This window comes from Epinephelus lanceolatus, chromosome 17, assembly GCF_041903045.1.
Source record: "Epinephelus lanceolatus isolate andai-2023 chromosome 17, ASM4190304v1, whole genome shotgun sequence".
Classification (NCBI taxonomy): domain Eukaryota; kingdom Metazoa; phylum Chordata; class Actinopteri; order Perciformes; family Serranidae; genus Epinephelus; species Epinephelus lanceolatus.
Window position 1 is genome coordinate 10,422,567 of NC_135750.1, and position 16,861 is coordinate 10,439,427.

Consider the following 16,861-nt stretch of genomic DNA (forward strand, 5'->3'; position numbering starts at 1 on the left):
CTGAGTTTAAACCGTGTCACAGCCAACACCATCCCTGACACACAGACAAAAAACAAAACTTGTGTGGTGTAATATTATTCCACTCAAATATTTTTCTGCAACGCCAACTACTGCAGATACAGCTTAGAAAATAAAAACCACGAGTCACCTAATGTCCCTTCCCTTTAAGCCACATTAATTAATGACAAACTAAAGCTCCAGTTCCACGCACTGGCTGCGCACGTTTAAGGTTTCCATCTTGTGATACTGTGATGAAACTGAACAGATAATATTTAAACGCGGCCGTGTCCGATAATGGAAGCGTCACCGGCAGCAGTGTCCTATGATAAACTCGTCTACGGTAACTTCCCCCGGTCCCTCGTTGTGATGCTGTGCAACGGCGGGTGCGCGCAATTACGCAACACCCCCCCTCCTGTCCTGTGCGCTATAACCGGATCAGCGTCTCTCCTCAGCTCCTCCGGTCCTGCACCCAAACTGACACCGGCCACCTCTCAGGTACGACACCGTACACGACATTATAATGTGATGTGTATACACATCGAGTGGGATTTTGTTTTTGATGCTATCGGTGATGAATGAGCTGTTTGTTTAGCGGCTCCGTCTCCAGGCAGCGTTTTGGGAATATTGTTGTGATGCAGGAGCGAGGGCAGGCGAATGGTGCTTAATACGCAGCCAGACGTCAGTGAGCAGGCAGATGATAGAACATGGCGGAGGGGTGACATTTCCCTTAAATCCTTCAGACTTTAAATGTATCAGTAGCTATGCTGGTTTTTAAGTTTTATCCGCTGTTTATCATCTTTTTTTTTTTTTTTTTACATTAAAGCGCACTGCGGCAGTTGTCGTGACGTTACACATGAGGGATGAGTTAAACAGGCGCATGTAAATATCTGTCCTAGCCCTGAGTTCACCTGTCTGGCTAAGATCATGTGGAGATTCATGTTACACTTGGATTAAAGCTACTGACCGTTCAACCTGCTGCAGACCAGACTCAGATCAAATAAATCCCCACAAGGCTCAGTTAGGAGACTTTATAGTGCATGTGTCAGTTCTTATTTTCAAGGTTACCACCACAACACTCCTGCAGAGTTAACAACAATGTTTACTGTCCTCTGCATTAACCTGTGTGCAGTGCACTGCAGTGTCTGAGAAATGGCTGCTACACTATCAGAGGATAGGACCTGACAAAATGGAGGATTGTGGTTTGGAATGAGGCTGTCCTGAGTCTGAAAAGAGGACGGTGCTGCGAAACATCAGCGCCTTGTTGTTTTTGATGTGAAGTGCAGAGCAGGGAAGCGAGGGACGCGAGGGACAGGAGAGCAGGCTGGATGTGAAAGAGGAGAGCAGGGGTGTGGATGGATGGAAGAACAGAGAGTAGGAGCAGAGGGGGGGTTTGTGACTTGGCGCAGTTCAATTGCCATTGATACCATCCCTAATCTTCTGAGACACACTGTTTAAGCAAACATCTATCACCAGTCGAGAGCCGACATTGTCTGTAACCTCAGTTTCACATACCCAGGACCAAACAGACAGCCTGCAGCACTTCCAATTCTTGCTGCGCCAGTCACTTGGGGAGGCTCGAGCTCTCTACTGATGTTTTTATCTCTCACGCTGCGATGCATTTGCTCAGTCTCTGGCTGTGTGATCTTGCAAAGCCCATTCAATCCATTACCAAATGCTACAGTCTGTTTAGCATTATCAAACTTTCATTTGTTTTTCCCATCCTTAAAATACTTTTGCTGCTCCCACACAAAACCTTTTAAACATCCATCAGTTGCGATAACTAGTGCATGAAAGGTTTCTGTTTCCTGCCCTGTGAACCACCTGCACACCGTACTAAGTGTAATCCAACACTGGTTTCAGCCGACTGCCTCGTGACTTCAGCCAGCTCCGGTCACCATGGGAAAGGAGAAACTCCACATCAACATCGTCGTGATCGGCCATGTGGACTCTGGCAAGTCCACCACCACAGGCCACCTCATCTACAAGTGCGGGGGCATCGACAAGAGGACCATCGAGAAGTTTGAGAAAGAAGCAGCTGAGGTGAGGAGATACAGGCCTCCTTGAATCAATCAAGATAAAAGCCATACTGACTATAAGCACATCACTACCTGTTACTTATTTCGCAGATGGGGAAGGGGTCGTTCAAGTACGCCTGGGTGCTGGACAAGCTGAAGGCAGAGAGGGAGCGTGGCATCACCATCGACATCTCGCTGTGGAAGTTTGAAACCAGCAAGTACTACGTGACCATCATCGATGCCCCAGGTCATAGGGACTTCATCAAGAACATGATCACAGGGACCTCCCAGGTCTGTAACACGAAGACGCTCAGCCAGTCTGTGTGCATCACATGCTGTGTACCATAGTTGGAGGTTCCTTTGAACAAGTAGCCACAAAAGTCATAATTAAGAGCATCCAATAGGCAACACTTAGCTCATTCACCAGGTTCCCGTTGAACAGTATTCATATTGTTGCATTTCAAGTTGATTACAGCTAAATATACCTCCTCAGAACTGATATCAAAGAATGTTTTATCCTAACTTCCACGTAGGACTTGACTCATCTTGCCTTATTCTACTACAATTATACAGTAATCTTCAAATCCTAAATTAGTAAGTGCAACAGTCAAAGCTGCACCGACAGTACTAATGACATTATATCCTCTGCGTCCTCAGGCAGACTGTGCTGTGCTGATTGTGGCGGCCGGTGTGGGAGAGTTCGAGGCAGGCATTTCCAAGAATGGACAGACCCGTGAGCACGCCCTCCTGGCCTACACTCTGGGAGTAAAGCAGCTCATTGTGGGCATCAACAAGATGGACTCCACCGAGCCCAACTACAGCCAGAAGCGTTACGAGGAAATTGTGAAGGAAGTGAGCACCTACATCAAGAAGATCGGCTACAATCCCGACACCGTTGCCTTTGTGCCCATTTCAGGCTGGAATGGAGACAACATGCTTGAGCCCAGCCCCAATGTGAGTACAAGGCATAGAATAGTGATGCAAATGCTGCTAGATTTAAATGGACGTATGCAGCCTTGAATTTGAATACTAATTTGTTTGGCTGGTGCCAGGGATGGGAAACCTGTTGCTGTCGGTCGAACTCAGATAATCAGATCACTAAAGAGGAGCCATATAATCAGAAAACTGACTCGGTATGTCAGTTACACAGAAATATCTAGCTTAGGTTTGCTAGCATTAGTCACAAGAAGCTACTGGTCATTATTCGGCTGAAGCAGCAGAACCCCTGGGTATTTTTGGCTTATGTGTTTAACCTCTGACTCAAGTGTATATATAGTTATGTCCTTTTTTATTTCACACATAGTCTAGCATGGTCAGCTATGATCATTAGCTTGAAATCTCATGTATGATGGTACATTTTCTTCTTGTCTCTAGATGACATGGTTTAAGGGGTGGAAGATCAACAGGAAAGACGGCAATGCATCAGGGACCACACTACTAGAGGCTCTGGATGCCATCCAGCCCCCCACCCGTCCAACAGACAAACCTCTACGTCTTCCCCTGCAGGATGTCTACAAGATAGGAGGCAAGTAGCACACTGATAGTATTACTGTATGAAAGACTCTGTAGGTCTGTAGGTTAATGTTCACTTCATTGACATTCTCTATGCTGAACTTCCTCTCAGGTATTGGAACAGTGCCTGTAGGCCGCGTGGAGACAGGCATACTGAAGCCTGGCATGGTGGTGACCTTTGCCCCCGTCAATGTGACGACTGAGGTGAAGTCTGTGGAGATGCACCATGAGGCGCTGACTGAGGCCCTCCCTGGCGACAACGTGGGCTTCAATGTCAAGAATGTGTCTGTCAAGGACATTCGTCGTGGCAACGTTGCAGGAGATAGCAAGAACGATCCACCGCAGGAAGCTGCCAACTTCACTGCTCAGGTAGACATTGCAAAAGATCTATTTCTAGAAATGAAACAAGAGCATGATTAAATCCGCTCTTTCGTAACTGAGAACTATTTATAGTCTTGAGGAATATGTGTTATAAAATCTATTTTGAGTTTGAATCATCACACTACAAGTTTGTTAAAATTTATGCCACACAACACACTCAGCAACGATCGCTGCACAAAAAGCCAACGCCAGAGTCTTTGCAGTGAACTTATTTGACCTGAAGGCAATGATCATTCATGTAGTCTCTTTGCTTTGTAGGTGATCATCCTGAATCACCCAGGCCAGATCAGTGCTGGTTATGCCCCTGTGCTTGACTGTCACACCGCTCACATCGCCTGCAAGTTTGCGGAGCTAAAGGAGAAGATCGATCGCCGCTCTGGCAAGAAGCTGGAGGACAACCCCAAATCCCTCAAGTCTGGAGACGCTGCCATTGTGGATATGATTCCTGGCAAGCCAATGTGCGTGGAGAGCTTCTCTGAGTACCCTCCACTTGGTAAGTTCAACTGTAGATCTTTTTGAATTCCCCAACACTTTTTTTCCACCCATCAAAGTCTTTGTGACTCTACCTCTACTCCTCTTCACCTTGCAGGTCGTTTTGCGGTGCGCGACATGCGTCAGACTGTGGCTGTTGGCGTGATTAAGGGCGTGGAGAAGAAGGTCTCCACCACCGGTAAAGTTACCAAGTCCGCCCAGAAGGCCCAGAGGAACAAATGAATGTTGTGCTACTCTGCCGACCCTAAGGTCTCCCAGGGCAGGACATCGGTCATCCAACTCCATCCTACAATTGGCTGCTTCAACGTAATAATCAAAGACTGGTTAATCATCACAATGCATCGCAAAAGCATTCGAAGGAAAGAAAAACATTTAGATTTTAAATCCTTGAGGCGGCACTCCTGACTCCATTTCAGTGGTTAGATTACCATTACGTACAGTGTAATATCAAACAGATAGTTTTAAATGTGCACTGTTGATTTGGTTCATGGCAATACTTTTCTGTGATATTGATATTAAGACATTGAACAATTAGAGGTACTAAAATGTATCAAAGCTCTAGCTCTCTGGAATGCAGACACTGGTCTCTTTACATGGTACATGTTGTCTTGCTTTTAGTGTTTGTTTGCAACTACATGGTGCTCTGTAGGAGCCTATGGCAAGATGTTAAAACTATGTTCTTCCGAGTAGTAGATTAGTTAAACTTAGTGATTTGTTGTGTTTGAGCTTTAAAAAGCACTTGAAACAAAAGGTCCAAATTTGTCCTTCCTGAGGGGACTCTGAGTAGACCACCTGATGATTCTTGAAGCACTTTGATTGGCATTTTGCTAACTTTGCACTTGCACTGGAAAAGCTTAAATTGGCATAAGCTACTGCACCTTACTGTAAGATGGCATGAGCCTCTTTGCAACATTAAACATGTTTCAACCAAAATGTTGAGCTGTGGTCTTTTGTAATTTCTTTCTGAGTGTACCACAAAGAAGTGATCACAGATGCCTTGAACTTTCCCATTCCATAAGACAGTTCTGACAAAGTCATAGCATTTGTAGAATACACACTTGTGTCCACAAGATGGAGCCACTGATAAAGGATTCTGACTTCCAAACAAACTGAGGCGTGTTAAGGGGCGTGTTCTCCCACACTTGCCGGAAACTCTCTGAGTGTAACCCTGACAGAGCAGTTTCATTGCTCTCATAGCACCAACATGACTGGTAGAGGGAGACCACGCAAGGCAGCGAGTCCTGACACTACGGGTGCCAAGTGTAAAACTAAACCAGAGGAAATGAAACAAGAATCTCTGCCTGGATGTCCAGGGAAGCAGAATGGCACCAAAGCGGAACAGAAACCAAAGGCACAGAAAAAGTCAACCCACACTGAGGAGAAGCCGTCTCTTCAAAGGGCTCAAATAGACAAGACCAAAAATCATTTAACAGAGGAGCTCAGGCAGCAAAGGACACCTACAGAAACCACAAAGGCTCCTGCGCAAGGCATTAAAGCCAAAACCTGTGCTGGCAGGGCCAAAACAACAGAACAATCTGCAGAGAGGATAACGAAAACGAAGCCAACACCAAAAGACACTACAAAGGATTCTCCAAAGACCACAAAAGTAAAAAAATGTGGCGTGAAGGCCAAATCACCAGAACAACTCTCAGAGGAGTTGGAGGTGAAGCCAGAGGCACTAAAGGCTGTGAAGACAAAAACCTGTGCTGGCAAAGCCAAATCACCAGAAAAAATCTCAGTGGAGACAACAAAGGTGCAGCCCGGCACACCTGAGGACACCAAGAAGGCAGGCAGGTGTAAAGACAAAGCTTCAGTGGACTCCATCCTCTACACAACTCTGGAAGATTTAAAGATTAAAAGGAAGGACAGATCAGGTGCAGCAGAAGTCATCAATAGAATAACAAATGCTATAGTTGTGCATTTGAAAGAGAAAACTCAATGTTTCAAAGAGGTTGAAGAACCACTACGTACTGGAAGTTACTATGAAAATCTGAAGGTAAGTCACTTCAGTCCAAGTTCCCCCAAACACACACTGAGTTCCATCATCTGTTGTTGAAAGGGCTAGATCTATATATAATGTGCAGGAGAAATGTACTCACATTTGGTACAGTCAGTATGTAATCATACACTTTGTGGTGTATTACACTGATGTTTTTGTGCACACAGATTTCTAATCCAGATGAATTTGATGTCATGCTGCCCATTCCTGTTGACCGGGTGAACATTCGTCCATTCGGAGAGGATGGAGCCTTTTACAGTGTGGAATTAAAACGTGGCAACAGCCCTCTGAAAAAGTTTGGGGAAATCGGCACTTTATCCGCCAGTGAAATGCTCAAGGAGTTCAGGGACGAAGTGAAGAAATGTGTCAAGCAATTTGAAGGTGAGCAGCAAAAGTAGCACTTTTGGGTTTTAATTGTTGGGTTGGGAATACAAAAAAATTCGTACAACATTTGGATTGTGTTTCCTGTTAATTCTTTCAGAATGGGAGGTGACAAAAAAGAAGAAAGGCTGCCCTGCAGTGACCCTGACCACAACAGTACAATCAATCACCATTTCACTGGATGTTGTGCTCAGTATCATGGTTAAATCAAGCTGGCCACCATTCACCAAAGAAGGCATCAAAGTAGACGGCTGGCTGGGGACTAAAGTGAAGCAGGAATACAAGCGAATGCCGTATTATCTTGTCCCAAAATATGAAGGCAGAGGCACAGCGGAAATCGACGGGGTCCTTGCCAAGGGTAAGTCGAACTCTGTCTAACTCTTCATGTTATGTATATGCTGTTTTGGGACTTTCACATTAACTGTTTAATGCATAAAGACTAGAAAAAAAGGGAAGCTTCAAGTTTCTCTACCCATTGAGGATTTTGTTCTCTACTGATTGCAGATATTTGGCGGGTTTCATTCTCTCATGTTGAGAAGGCCATACTGAAGAATCACGGATCGGAGAAGACATGCTGTGAGAAAGGCGGAGCACGCTGCTGCAGGTTAAGATTTTAAAACATATTCCTTAAGTTAAAATATAACATTACACATTTCTTTTACTCAAGTCACACCATGTCCATCACACAGAAAAAAGAGGTTAAAGTATTGAGAATCGATATGTCTGTACCTTTCTCTTCACATACAGGAAGGACTGTCTGAAGCTCCTAAAGCACCTTCTCAGTCTCCTGAAGGAAGAGGACTCTTCATTTGACAAGTTCTGCTCCTACCACGCCAAGACCACGCTCCTACATGCCTGCTGCTCTAGAACTAAAGACACAGGCTGGAGTGCCTCAAGTCTGAGCCACTGTTTTCAGCTGCTCCTGAAAGACTTTGTAGCCCATCTGGAAAAAGGTGTACTCTACAACTTCTTCATCCCAACTCAAAACCTGCTCTCTGGTCTAGACCAGAAGAAGTGCAATTGTCTGGCTCGTCGTATCACAGAGGAATGTGACAGGGGCTTTCCTATTTTCAAGTGACAACTTCACAACAAACATAAAGTGTTTGGCTCTTGACGACTCTACCTCCATAGAGTTTTAAACATCATTTAAGTAAAAACTATGCAACAAAACTCAGGGTAATCTTTCAAGACAGAAAGTATTATCAAAAGCCAAAAACACAATTTATTATTTTTGGGTCTTTTTTTACAATTTCATTCTTGTGTTTACCGCATTTATTTTCATCTGAACCTGTTCTTTAATAAATTTCTTACTTTTTCATGTTTTGGCCTCTCTTATTTATAGTTTGTTAAATACATTGTAATATCATGGTAACTGCTACCATTTCTTCAAATTTGTGATAAAAAACCTCATAGTATAGAATGATGTCAAAATTGTGATAAAAACGTCATAGTATAGTATGTCGTCAAAAATTTGATGAAAAAAATCATAGTCTAGTATGTCGTCAAATGAGTGATAAAATCGTCATAGTATAGTATGTTATCAAAAATGTAAAAACGTCATAGTATTGCATGTTGTCAAAAAAGTGATGAAAAAGTCACAGTATAGTATGTCGTCAAATGTGTGATAGTCATCATAGTATAGTATGTCTTCAAAAATGTCACAAAAACATCATAGTACAGTATGTCGTCAAAAATATGATAAAAATGTCATAGTACAGTATGTCATCAAAAATGTGATAAAAATATAGTACAGTATGTCATCAAAAATGTGATAAAAACGTCATAGTATAGTATGTCGTCAAAAATCATGAAAAACATTATAGTATGTTGTCAAAAATGTGATTAAAAACGTCATAGTATAGTATGTCATCAAAAATGTAATAAAAACATCATAGTACAGTATGTCATCAAAAATGTGATAAAAACATCATAGTACAGTATGTCATCAAAAATGTGATAAAAACGTCATAGTATAGTATGTCGTCATCAAAAATGTGATCAAAACATCATAGTACAGTATGTCATCAAAAATGTGATAAAAACATCACAATATAGTATGTCGTCAAAAATGTCACAAAAACGTCATAGTACAGTATGTCATCAAAAATGTGATCAAAACATCATAGTACAGTATGTCATCAAAAATGTGATAAAAACATCATAATATAGTATGTCGTCAACAATTATGAGAAGATGTCATAATATAGTATGTCTTCAAAAATCATGAAAAACATCATAGTATAATATGTGATCAAAAATGTGATAAAAACATCATAGTATAGTATGTCGTCAAAAATATGATAAAAACATCATAGCATAGTATGTCATCAAAAATGTGATTAAAAACATCATAATATAGTATGTCGACAACAATTATGAGAAAATGTCTTAAAAAATCATGAAAAACATCATCGTATAGTATGTTGTCAAAAATGTGATAAAAACGTCATAGTATAGTATGTCGTGGAAAATCATGACAAACATCATAGTATAGTATGTCGTCAAAAATGTCACAAAAACATAGTATAGTATGTTGTCAAAAATGTGATAAAAACGTCATAGTATAGTATGTCGTGGAAAATCATGACAAACATCATAGTATAGTATGTCGTCAAAAATGTTACAAAAACGTCATAGTACAGTATGTCGTCAAAAATATGAAAAAAATGTCATAGTATAGTATGTCGTCAAAAATGTGATAAAAACGTCATAGTATTGCATGTTGTCAAAAAATTAAAAAGAAGTCACAGTATAGTATGTCGTGAAATGTGTGATAAAATTGTCATAGTACAGTATGTCATCAAAAATATGATAAAAACATCATAGTATAGTATGTCATCAAAAATGTGATAAAAACATCACAATATAGTATGTCGTCAAAAATGTCACAAAAACGTCATAGTACAGTATGTCATCAAAAATGTGATCAAAACATCATAGTACAGTATGTCATCAAAAATGTGATAAAAACATCATAATATAGTATGTCGTCAACAATTATGAGAAGATGTCATAATATAGTATGTCTTCAAAAATCATGAAAAACATCATAGTATAATATGTGATCAAAAATGTGATAAAAACATCATAGTATAGTATGTCGTCAAAAATATGATAAAAACATCATAGCATAGTATGTCATCAAAAATGTGATTAAAAACATCATAATATAGTATGTCGACAACAATTATGAGAAAATGTCTTAAAAAATCATGAAAAACATCATCGTATAGTATGTTGTCAAAAATGTGATAAAAACGTCATAGTATAGTATGTCGTGGAAAATCATGACAAACATCATAGTATAGTATGTCGTCAAAAATGTCACAAAAACATAGTATAGTATGTTGTCAAAAATGTGATAAAAACGTCATAGTATAGTATGTCGTGGAAAATCATGACAAACATCATAGTATAGTATGTCGTCAAAAATGTTACAAAAACGTCATAGTACAGTATGTCGTCAAAAATATGAAAAAAATGTCATAGTATAGTATGTCGTCAAAAATGTGATAAAAACGTCATAGTATTGCATGTTGTCAAAAAATTAAAAAGAAGTCACAGTATAGTATGTCGTGAAATGTGTGATAAAATTGTCATAGTACAGTATGTCATCAAAAATATGATAAAAACATCATAGTATAGTATGTCATCAAAAATGTGATAAAAACATCATAATATAGCATGTCGTCAAAAATGTAATAAAAACGTCATAGTATAGTATGTCATCCACAATCATGAAAAACATCATAGTATAGTATGTCGTCAAAAATGTCACAAAAACGTCATAGTACAGTATGTCATCAAAAATGTGATAAAAACATCATAATATAGTATGTCGTCAACAATTATGAGAAAATGTTATAGTATAGTATGTTGTCCACAATCATGAAAAACATCATAGTATGTCGTCAAAAATGTGATAAAAACATCATAGCGTAGTATGTCATCAGAAATGTGATTAAAAACATCATAATATAGTATGTCGACAACAATTATGAGAAAATGTCATAGTATAGTATGTCTTAAAAAATCATGAAAAACATCATAGTATAGTATGTCGTCAAAAATGTGATAAAAACGTCATAGTATAGTATGTCGTCCAAAAACCATGAAAAAACGTCATAGTATAGTATGTCATCAAAAATCATGAAAAACATCATAGTATAGTCTGTCTCCAAAAATGTGACAAAAACGTCATAGTATAGTATGTCGTGGAAAATCATGAAAAACGTCATAGTATAGTATGTCGTCAAAAATGTGATAAAAACATCATAGTATAGTATGTCATCAAAAATGTGATAAAAACATCATAATATGGTATGTCGTCAACAATTATGAGAAAATGTCATAGTATATTATGTCTTACAAAATCATGAAAAACATCAGTATAGTATGTCGTCAAAAATGTGACAAAAATATCACAGTATAGTATGTCGTCCACAATCGTGAAAAACATCATAGAGATAGTACAGATAGTATAGTCATGTCTTCAAAAATGTGATAAAAATGTCATAGTATAGTATGTCGTCCAAAAACCATGAAAAAAATCATAGTATAGTATGTCGTCAAAAATGTGATAAAAACATCATAGTATAGTATGTCGTTCAAAAACCATGAAAAAACATCAAAGTAGAGTATGTCGTCAAAAATCATGACAAACATCATAGTATAGTATGTTGTCAAAAATGTTACAAAAACGTCATAGTACAGTATGTCGTCAAAAATATGATAAAAACATCATAGCATAGTGTGTCGTCCAAAAACCATGAAAAAAACCATAGTATAGTATGTCGTCAAAAATGTGATAAAAACGTCATAGTATAGCATGTTGTCAAAAAATTTAAAAAAAGTCACAGTATAGTATGTCGTCAAAAATGTCACAAAAACGTCATAGGACAGTATGTCATCAAAAATGTGATAAAAACATCATAATATAGTATGTCGTCAACAATTATGAGAAGATGTCATAATATAGTATGTCTTAAAAAATCATGAAAAACATCATAGTATAATGTGATCAAAAATGTGATAAAAACATCATAGTATAGTATGTCGTCAAAAATATGATAAAAACATCATAGCATAGTATGTCATCAAAAATGTGATAAAAACATCATAATATAGTATGTCGACAACAAATGTCATAGTATAGTATGTCTTAAAAAATCATGAAAAACATCATAGTATAGTATGTCGTCAAAAATGTGATAAGAACGTCACAGTATTGCATGTTGTCAAAAAAATGATAAAAAAGTCACAGTATAGTATGTCGTCAAATGTGTGATAAAATTGTCACAGTATAGAATGTCGTCAAAAAGGTCACAAAAACGTCACAGTACAGTATGTCGTCAAAAATGTGATAAAAACATCATAATATAGTATGTCGTCAACAATTATGAGAAAATGTCATAGTATAGTATGTCCTAAAAAATCATGAAAAACATAGTAGTAGTAGTCATAGTATACTATGTTGTCAAAAATGTCACAAAAACGTCATAGTACAGTATGTCATCAAAAATGTGATAAAAACATAATATAGTATGTCGTCAATAATTATGAGAAAATGTCATAGTATAGTATGTCTTAAAAAATCATGAAAAACATCATAGTATAGTATGTCGTCAAAAATGTGATAAAAACGTCATAGTATAGTATGTCGTCATAAATATGATAAAAACATTACAGTATAGTATGTCATCAAAAATGTGATAAAAACATCATAATATAGGATGTCATCAAAAATTATGAGAAAATGTCATAGTATAGTATGTCGTCCAAAAACCATGAAAAAAATCATAGTGTAGTATGTCGTCAAAAATGTGACAAAAAAAACGTCATAGTATAGTATGTCGTCCAAAAACCATGAAAAAAATCATAGTATAGTATGTTGTCAAAAATCATGAAAAACATCATAGTATAGTCTGTCATCAAAAATGTGATAAAAACGGCATAGTATAGTACGTCGCGGAAAATCATGACGAACATCATAGTACAGTATGTTGTCAAAAATATGATAAAAACATCATAGTATAGTATGTCGTCAAATTTGAGATAAAAACCTCATAGTATAGTATGTCATCAAAAATGTGAAATCAAAAATGTCATAGTATTGCAAGTTGTCAAAAAATGATAAAAAAGTCACAGTATAGTATGTCCTCAAATGTGTGATGAAATCGTTATAGTATAGTATGTTGTCAAAAATGGCACAAAAACGTCATAGTACTATATGTCATCAACAATGTGATAAAAACATAATATAGTATGTCGCCAACAATTATGAGAAAATGTTATAGTATAGTATGTCTTAAAAAATCATGAAAAATATCATTGTATAGTATGTTGTGAAAAATGTGATAAAAACTTCATAGTATAGTATGTCGTCAACAATTATGAGAAAATGTCATAGTATAGTATGTCTTAAAAAGTCATGAAAAACATCATAGTATAGTATATCGTCATAAATGTTATAAAAACGTCATAGTATAGTATGTTGTCAAAAATGTTATAAAAACGTCATAGTATAATGTCGTCCAAAAACCATGAAAAAACATCATAGTATAGTATGTCTTAAAAAATGTGATAAAAACGTCATAGTATAGTATGTCATCCAAAAACCATGAAAAAACGTCATAGTATAGTATATCGTCCAAAAACCATGAAAAAACGTCATAGAATAGTATGTCATCAAAAATGTGATGAAAACATCATAGTAAAGTACATCGTCCAAAATGTGAAAAAAACATCATAATATAGTATGTTGTCAAAAATAATGAGAAAACGCCATAGTATAGTATGTCGTAAAAAATATGAAAACAAACGTCATAGGATAGTATGTCGTCAAAAATGTGATAAAGACGTCATAGTATAATATGTCGTGGAAAATCATGACAAACATCATAGAATAGTATGTCGTCAAAAATGTGATAAAAATGTCATAGTATAGTATGTCTTTCAAAAACCATGAAAAAACATCATAGTATAGTATGTCGTCAAAAATGTGATAAAAACATCATAATATAGTATGTTGCCAAAAATTATGAGAAAATGTCATAGTATAGTATGTCTTAAAAAATCATGAAAAAACATCATAGAATAGTATGTCTTCAAAAATGTGATAAAAACGTCATAGTATAGTATGTCGTCAAAAATATGATAAAAACATCATAATATAGTATGTCTTAAAAAATCATGAATATCATAGTATAGTATGTTGTGAAAAATGTGATAAAAACTTCATAGTATATAGTATGTTGTCAAAAATATGATAAAAACATCATAGTATAGTATGTCGTCCAAAAACCATGAAAAACATCATAGTATAGTATGTTGTCAAAAATATGATAAAAACATAATATAGTATGTCTTAAAAAATCATGAATATCATAGTATAGTATGTTGTGAAAAATGTGATAAAAACTTCATAGCATATAGTATGTTGTCAAAAATATGATAAAAACATCATAGTATAGTATGTCGTCCAAAAACCATGAAAAACATCATAGTATAGTATGTCGTCAAAAATGATAAAAACGTCATAGTATAGTATGTTGTCAAAAATATGATAAAAATGTCATAATATAGTATGTCATCAAAAATGTGAAAAAACATCATAGTATAGTATGTCGTCCAAAAATGTGATAAAAACATCATAGTATAGTATGTCGTCAAAAATGTGATAAAAACATCATAATATAGTATGTCGTCAACAATTATGAGAAAATGTCATAGTATAGTATGTCTTCAAAAATCATGAAAAACATCATAGTATAGTATGTCGTCCAAAAACCATGAAAAACATCATAGTATAGTATGTCGTCCAAAAACCATGAAAAACATCATAGTATGTCGTCAAAAATGTGATAAAAACGTCATAGTATAATACGTCGTCCAAAACCATGAAAAAACGTCATAGTATAGTATGTTGTCAAAAATGTAATAAAAATGTCATAGTATAATACGTCGTCCAAAAACCATGAAAAAACGTCATAGTATGACGCAAAAATCATGAAAAACATCATAGTATAGTATGTCGTCCAAAAACCATGAAAAAACGTTGTAATATAGCATGTTGTCAAAAATGTAATAAAAACGTCATAGTATAGTATGTCGTCCAAAATGTGATATAAACGTCATAATATAGCATGTCGTCAAAAATGTGTCAGAGTGTGTCTACCTACATATCGTTGTTTGTAATAGTCGCGAGGAGGAAAATAAATTATACATTCATGGATACTTTTTGTCAAAGCATGAATGCCAAGAAAATTTTATACTTCATAAAATTGCGATTAAGAGTTTTTAATACTTTTTAAAGCCTTAATTTTCCAACATTTGATTCATCAACTTTTAATACTTTATAAGACCCCGCGGACACCCTGGAAAAACATCATAGTATACAATGTCGTCAAAAATGTGATAAAAATATCATAGTATAGTACCTCATCAAAAATTTCACAAAAAGTGAGTACAATATGTCGCCAAAAATGTGATATAAATGTCATAGTATAGTACGTCGTCAAAAATGTGATAAAAACATCATAGTATAGTACCTCATCAAAAATTTCACAAAAAAGTGAGTACAGTATGTCGCCAAAAATGTGATATAAATGTCATAGTATAGTACGTCGTCAAAAATGTGATGAAAACATTATAGTACCATAAAAACATCCTATAAAAGTGTCACAGAATAGTATAAAAAAAAAAAAAATCCTAAAAAATATGATAGTAGTGTATGCCATGAAAATATCCTAAAAATGTCATTGTATAGTAGGCAATGAAAATATCAAAATTTCATAGTAAAGTATGCCATAAACATATCATTAAAAAGTGTCATACCAATGTATGCAATGAAAATAGAAATAGAAATAGAAAAATGTCATAGCGGGCGGCACGGTGGTGTGGTGGTTAGCACTCTCGCCTCACAGCAAGAGGGTTGCCAGCAAGAGGGTTGCCGGTTCGATCCCGTGTCAGCGTGGGTTCATAGGTGTGAATGTGAGCGTGAATGGTTGTTTGTCTCTATGTGTCAGCCCTGCGATAGTCTGGCGACCTGTCCAGGGTGTACCCTACCTCTCGCCAGATGTCAGCTGGGATAGGCTCCAGCCCCCCCGCAACCCTCAAGAGGATGAAGCGGTTAGAAGATGAATGAATGAAAATGTCATAGCATAGTGCTATAAAAGTATAATAAAAAGTGACAGCATAGTATTCGATAAAAATATCATTCCAAAACTGTCATAGTATTATATGCGATGAAAAGTGTATAGAATTAAAATATCGTAAAAAAGTGTCTTCATATAGTATTCTTATATTATTCTTAGTATATTACTATAACTTCTTATAGTATGCCATAAAAATTGTATAGTAGGTGACTTTTCACTTAAATCTGATCTTTCATCTACTCTACATGCACCAGTGGTAGAAAATACACATTCAAATATCTTGTGCGTTGAACGCTTTGGAAAATAATCAATAACGTTGTGCTCTAAAGTATTTGTGATGAACAGAATAAAACACTTAAAACCCTGGTATGTGCCTTGTAGTTGGTTAGACTGTTGTTCAGTGATTGTGACTGTGCTCTGATAGCAAGACCTTCCTAACATTTCTTGTCATCGAGTACCCTGCATCCCAATCAGAAGTGCTGACAGATTCTTTCAACTACATCTATAAATAGTTTTACACTTCTGCATTCAGTTGAAAAAGCCAAACATACAAAGCTGGCATGGCCCACTTCAGCAGCAAAGAAAAATGTGGAATGAAAAATACATTTATGTGAATCTACAGCTGTGTTCTGATTTCCATTTCCTGCTTAGATCCCCCTCACACACACACAACCACCTCTTCTAGTAAATCTTACATGGTCAGCTGAGCAAACTTACTTCCTGTCCATGGACTGCACGAGAGCTTTTGGACCTGATGCAGGGTATCACTTCTGGTAATAAAAATAATTTTATTATATTACCTTCAGCATCTTCCAGGTAAATGTTCCCCCATTTTAGTGGACGCACAAAAATAGTGCAAAGACATCACTGCATCATATGGAGAATATTTCAAGTTACCAAGCCAATAAAATACTCTGGCTGCAACG

At 36.6% G+C, this 16,861-nt stretch overlaps 2 protein-coding genes across 2 annotated transcripts; both read left to right on the top strand.

The window, feature by feature from the left end:
* The first annotated feature begins 337 nt into the window (after positions 1–337).
* eef1a1a (eukaryotic translation elongation factor 1 alpha 1a) lies at positions 338–5,333 on the top strand. Its single transcript, XM_033613492.2, has 8 exons — positions 338–495; positions 1,861–2,040; positions 2,127–2,306; positions 2,673–2,969; positions 3,390–3,540; positions 3,640–3,896; positions 4,167–4,401; positions 4,498–5,333. Exons 2-8 carry the CDS (start codon positions 1,897–1,899, stop codon positions 4,620–4,622), a joined length of 1,389 nt encoding a protein of 462 aa, XP_033469383.1. The 5' UTR covers positions 338–495; positions 1,861–1,896; the 3' UTR covers positions 4,623–5,333.
* Positions 5,334–5,465: 132 nt separating this feature from the next.
* cgasa (cyclic GMP-AMP synthase a) lies at positions 5,466–8,098 on the top strand. The gene is made up of 5 exons (XM_033613490.2): positions 5,466–6,396; positions 6,567–6,780; positions 6,881–7,138; positions 7,285–7,384; positions 7,528–8,098. The coding sequence occupies exons 1-5, from the start codon at positions 5,605–5,607 to the stop codon at positions 7,856–7,858; spliced, it is 1,695 nt and encodes a 564-aa protein (XP_033469381.1). The 5' UTR covers positions 5,466–5,604; the 3' UTR covers positions 7,859–8,098.
* Positions 8,099–16,861: the final 8,763 nt, after the last annotated feature.

Excerpts from the sequence above, each read along its gene's own strand:
- eef1a1a (XM_033613492.2), top strand. The coding sequence starts at position 1,897 with ATGGGAAAGGAGAAACTCCACATCAACATCGTCGTGATCGGCCATGTG. Across the intron at positions 3,541-3,639 it reads GGATGTCTACAAGATAGGAG|GTATTGGAACAGTGCCTGTA; the intron begins GCAAGTAGCACA and ends ACTTCCTCTCAG. Across the intron at positions 4,402-4,497 it reads CTCTGAGTACCCTCCACTTG|GTCGTTTTGCGGTGCGCGAC; the intron begins GTAAGTTCAACT and ends TTCACCTTGCAG.
- cgasa (XM_033613490.2), top strand. The coding sequence starts at position 5,605 with ATGACTGGTAGAGGGAGACCACGCAAGGCAGCGAGTCCTGACACTACG. Across the intron at positions 6,397-6,566 it reads GTTACTATGAAAATCTGAAG|ATTTCTAATCCAGATGAATT; the intron begins GTAAGTCACTTC and ends TTGTGCACACAG. Across the intron at positions 7,385-7,527 it reads GGCGGAGCACGCTGCTGCAG|GAAGGACTGTCTGAAGCTCC; the intron begins GTTAAGATTTTA and ends CTTCACATACAG.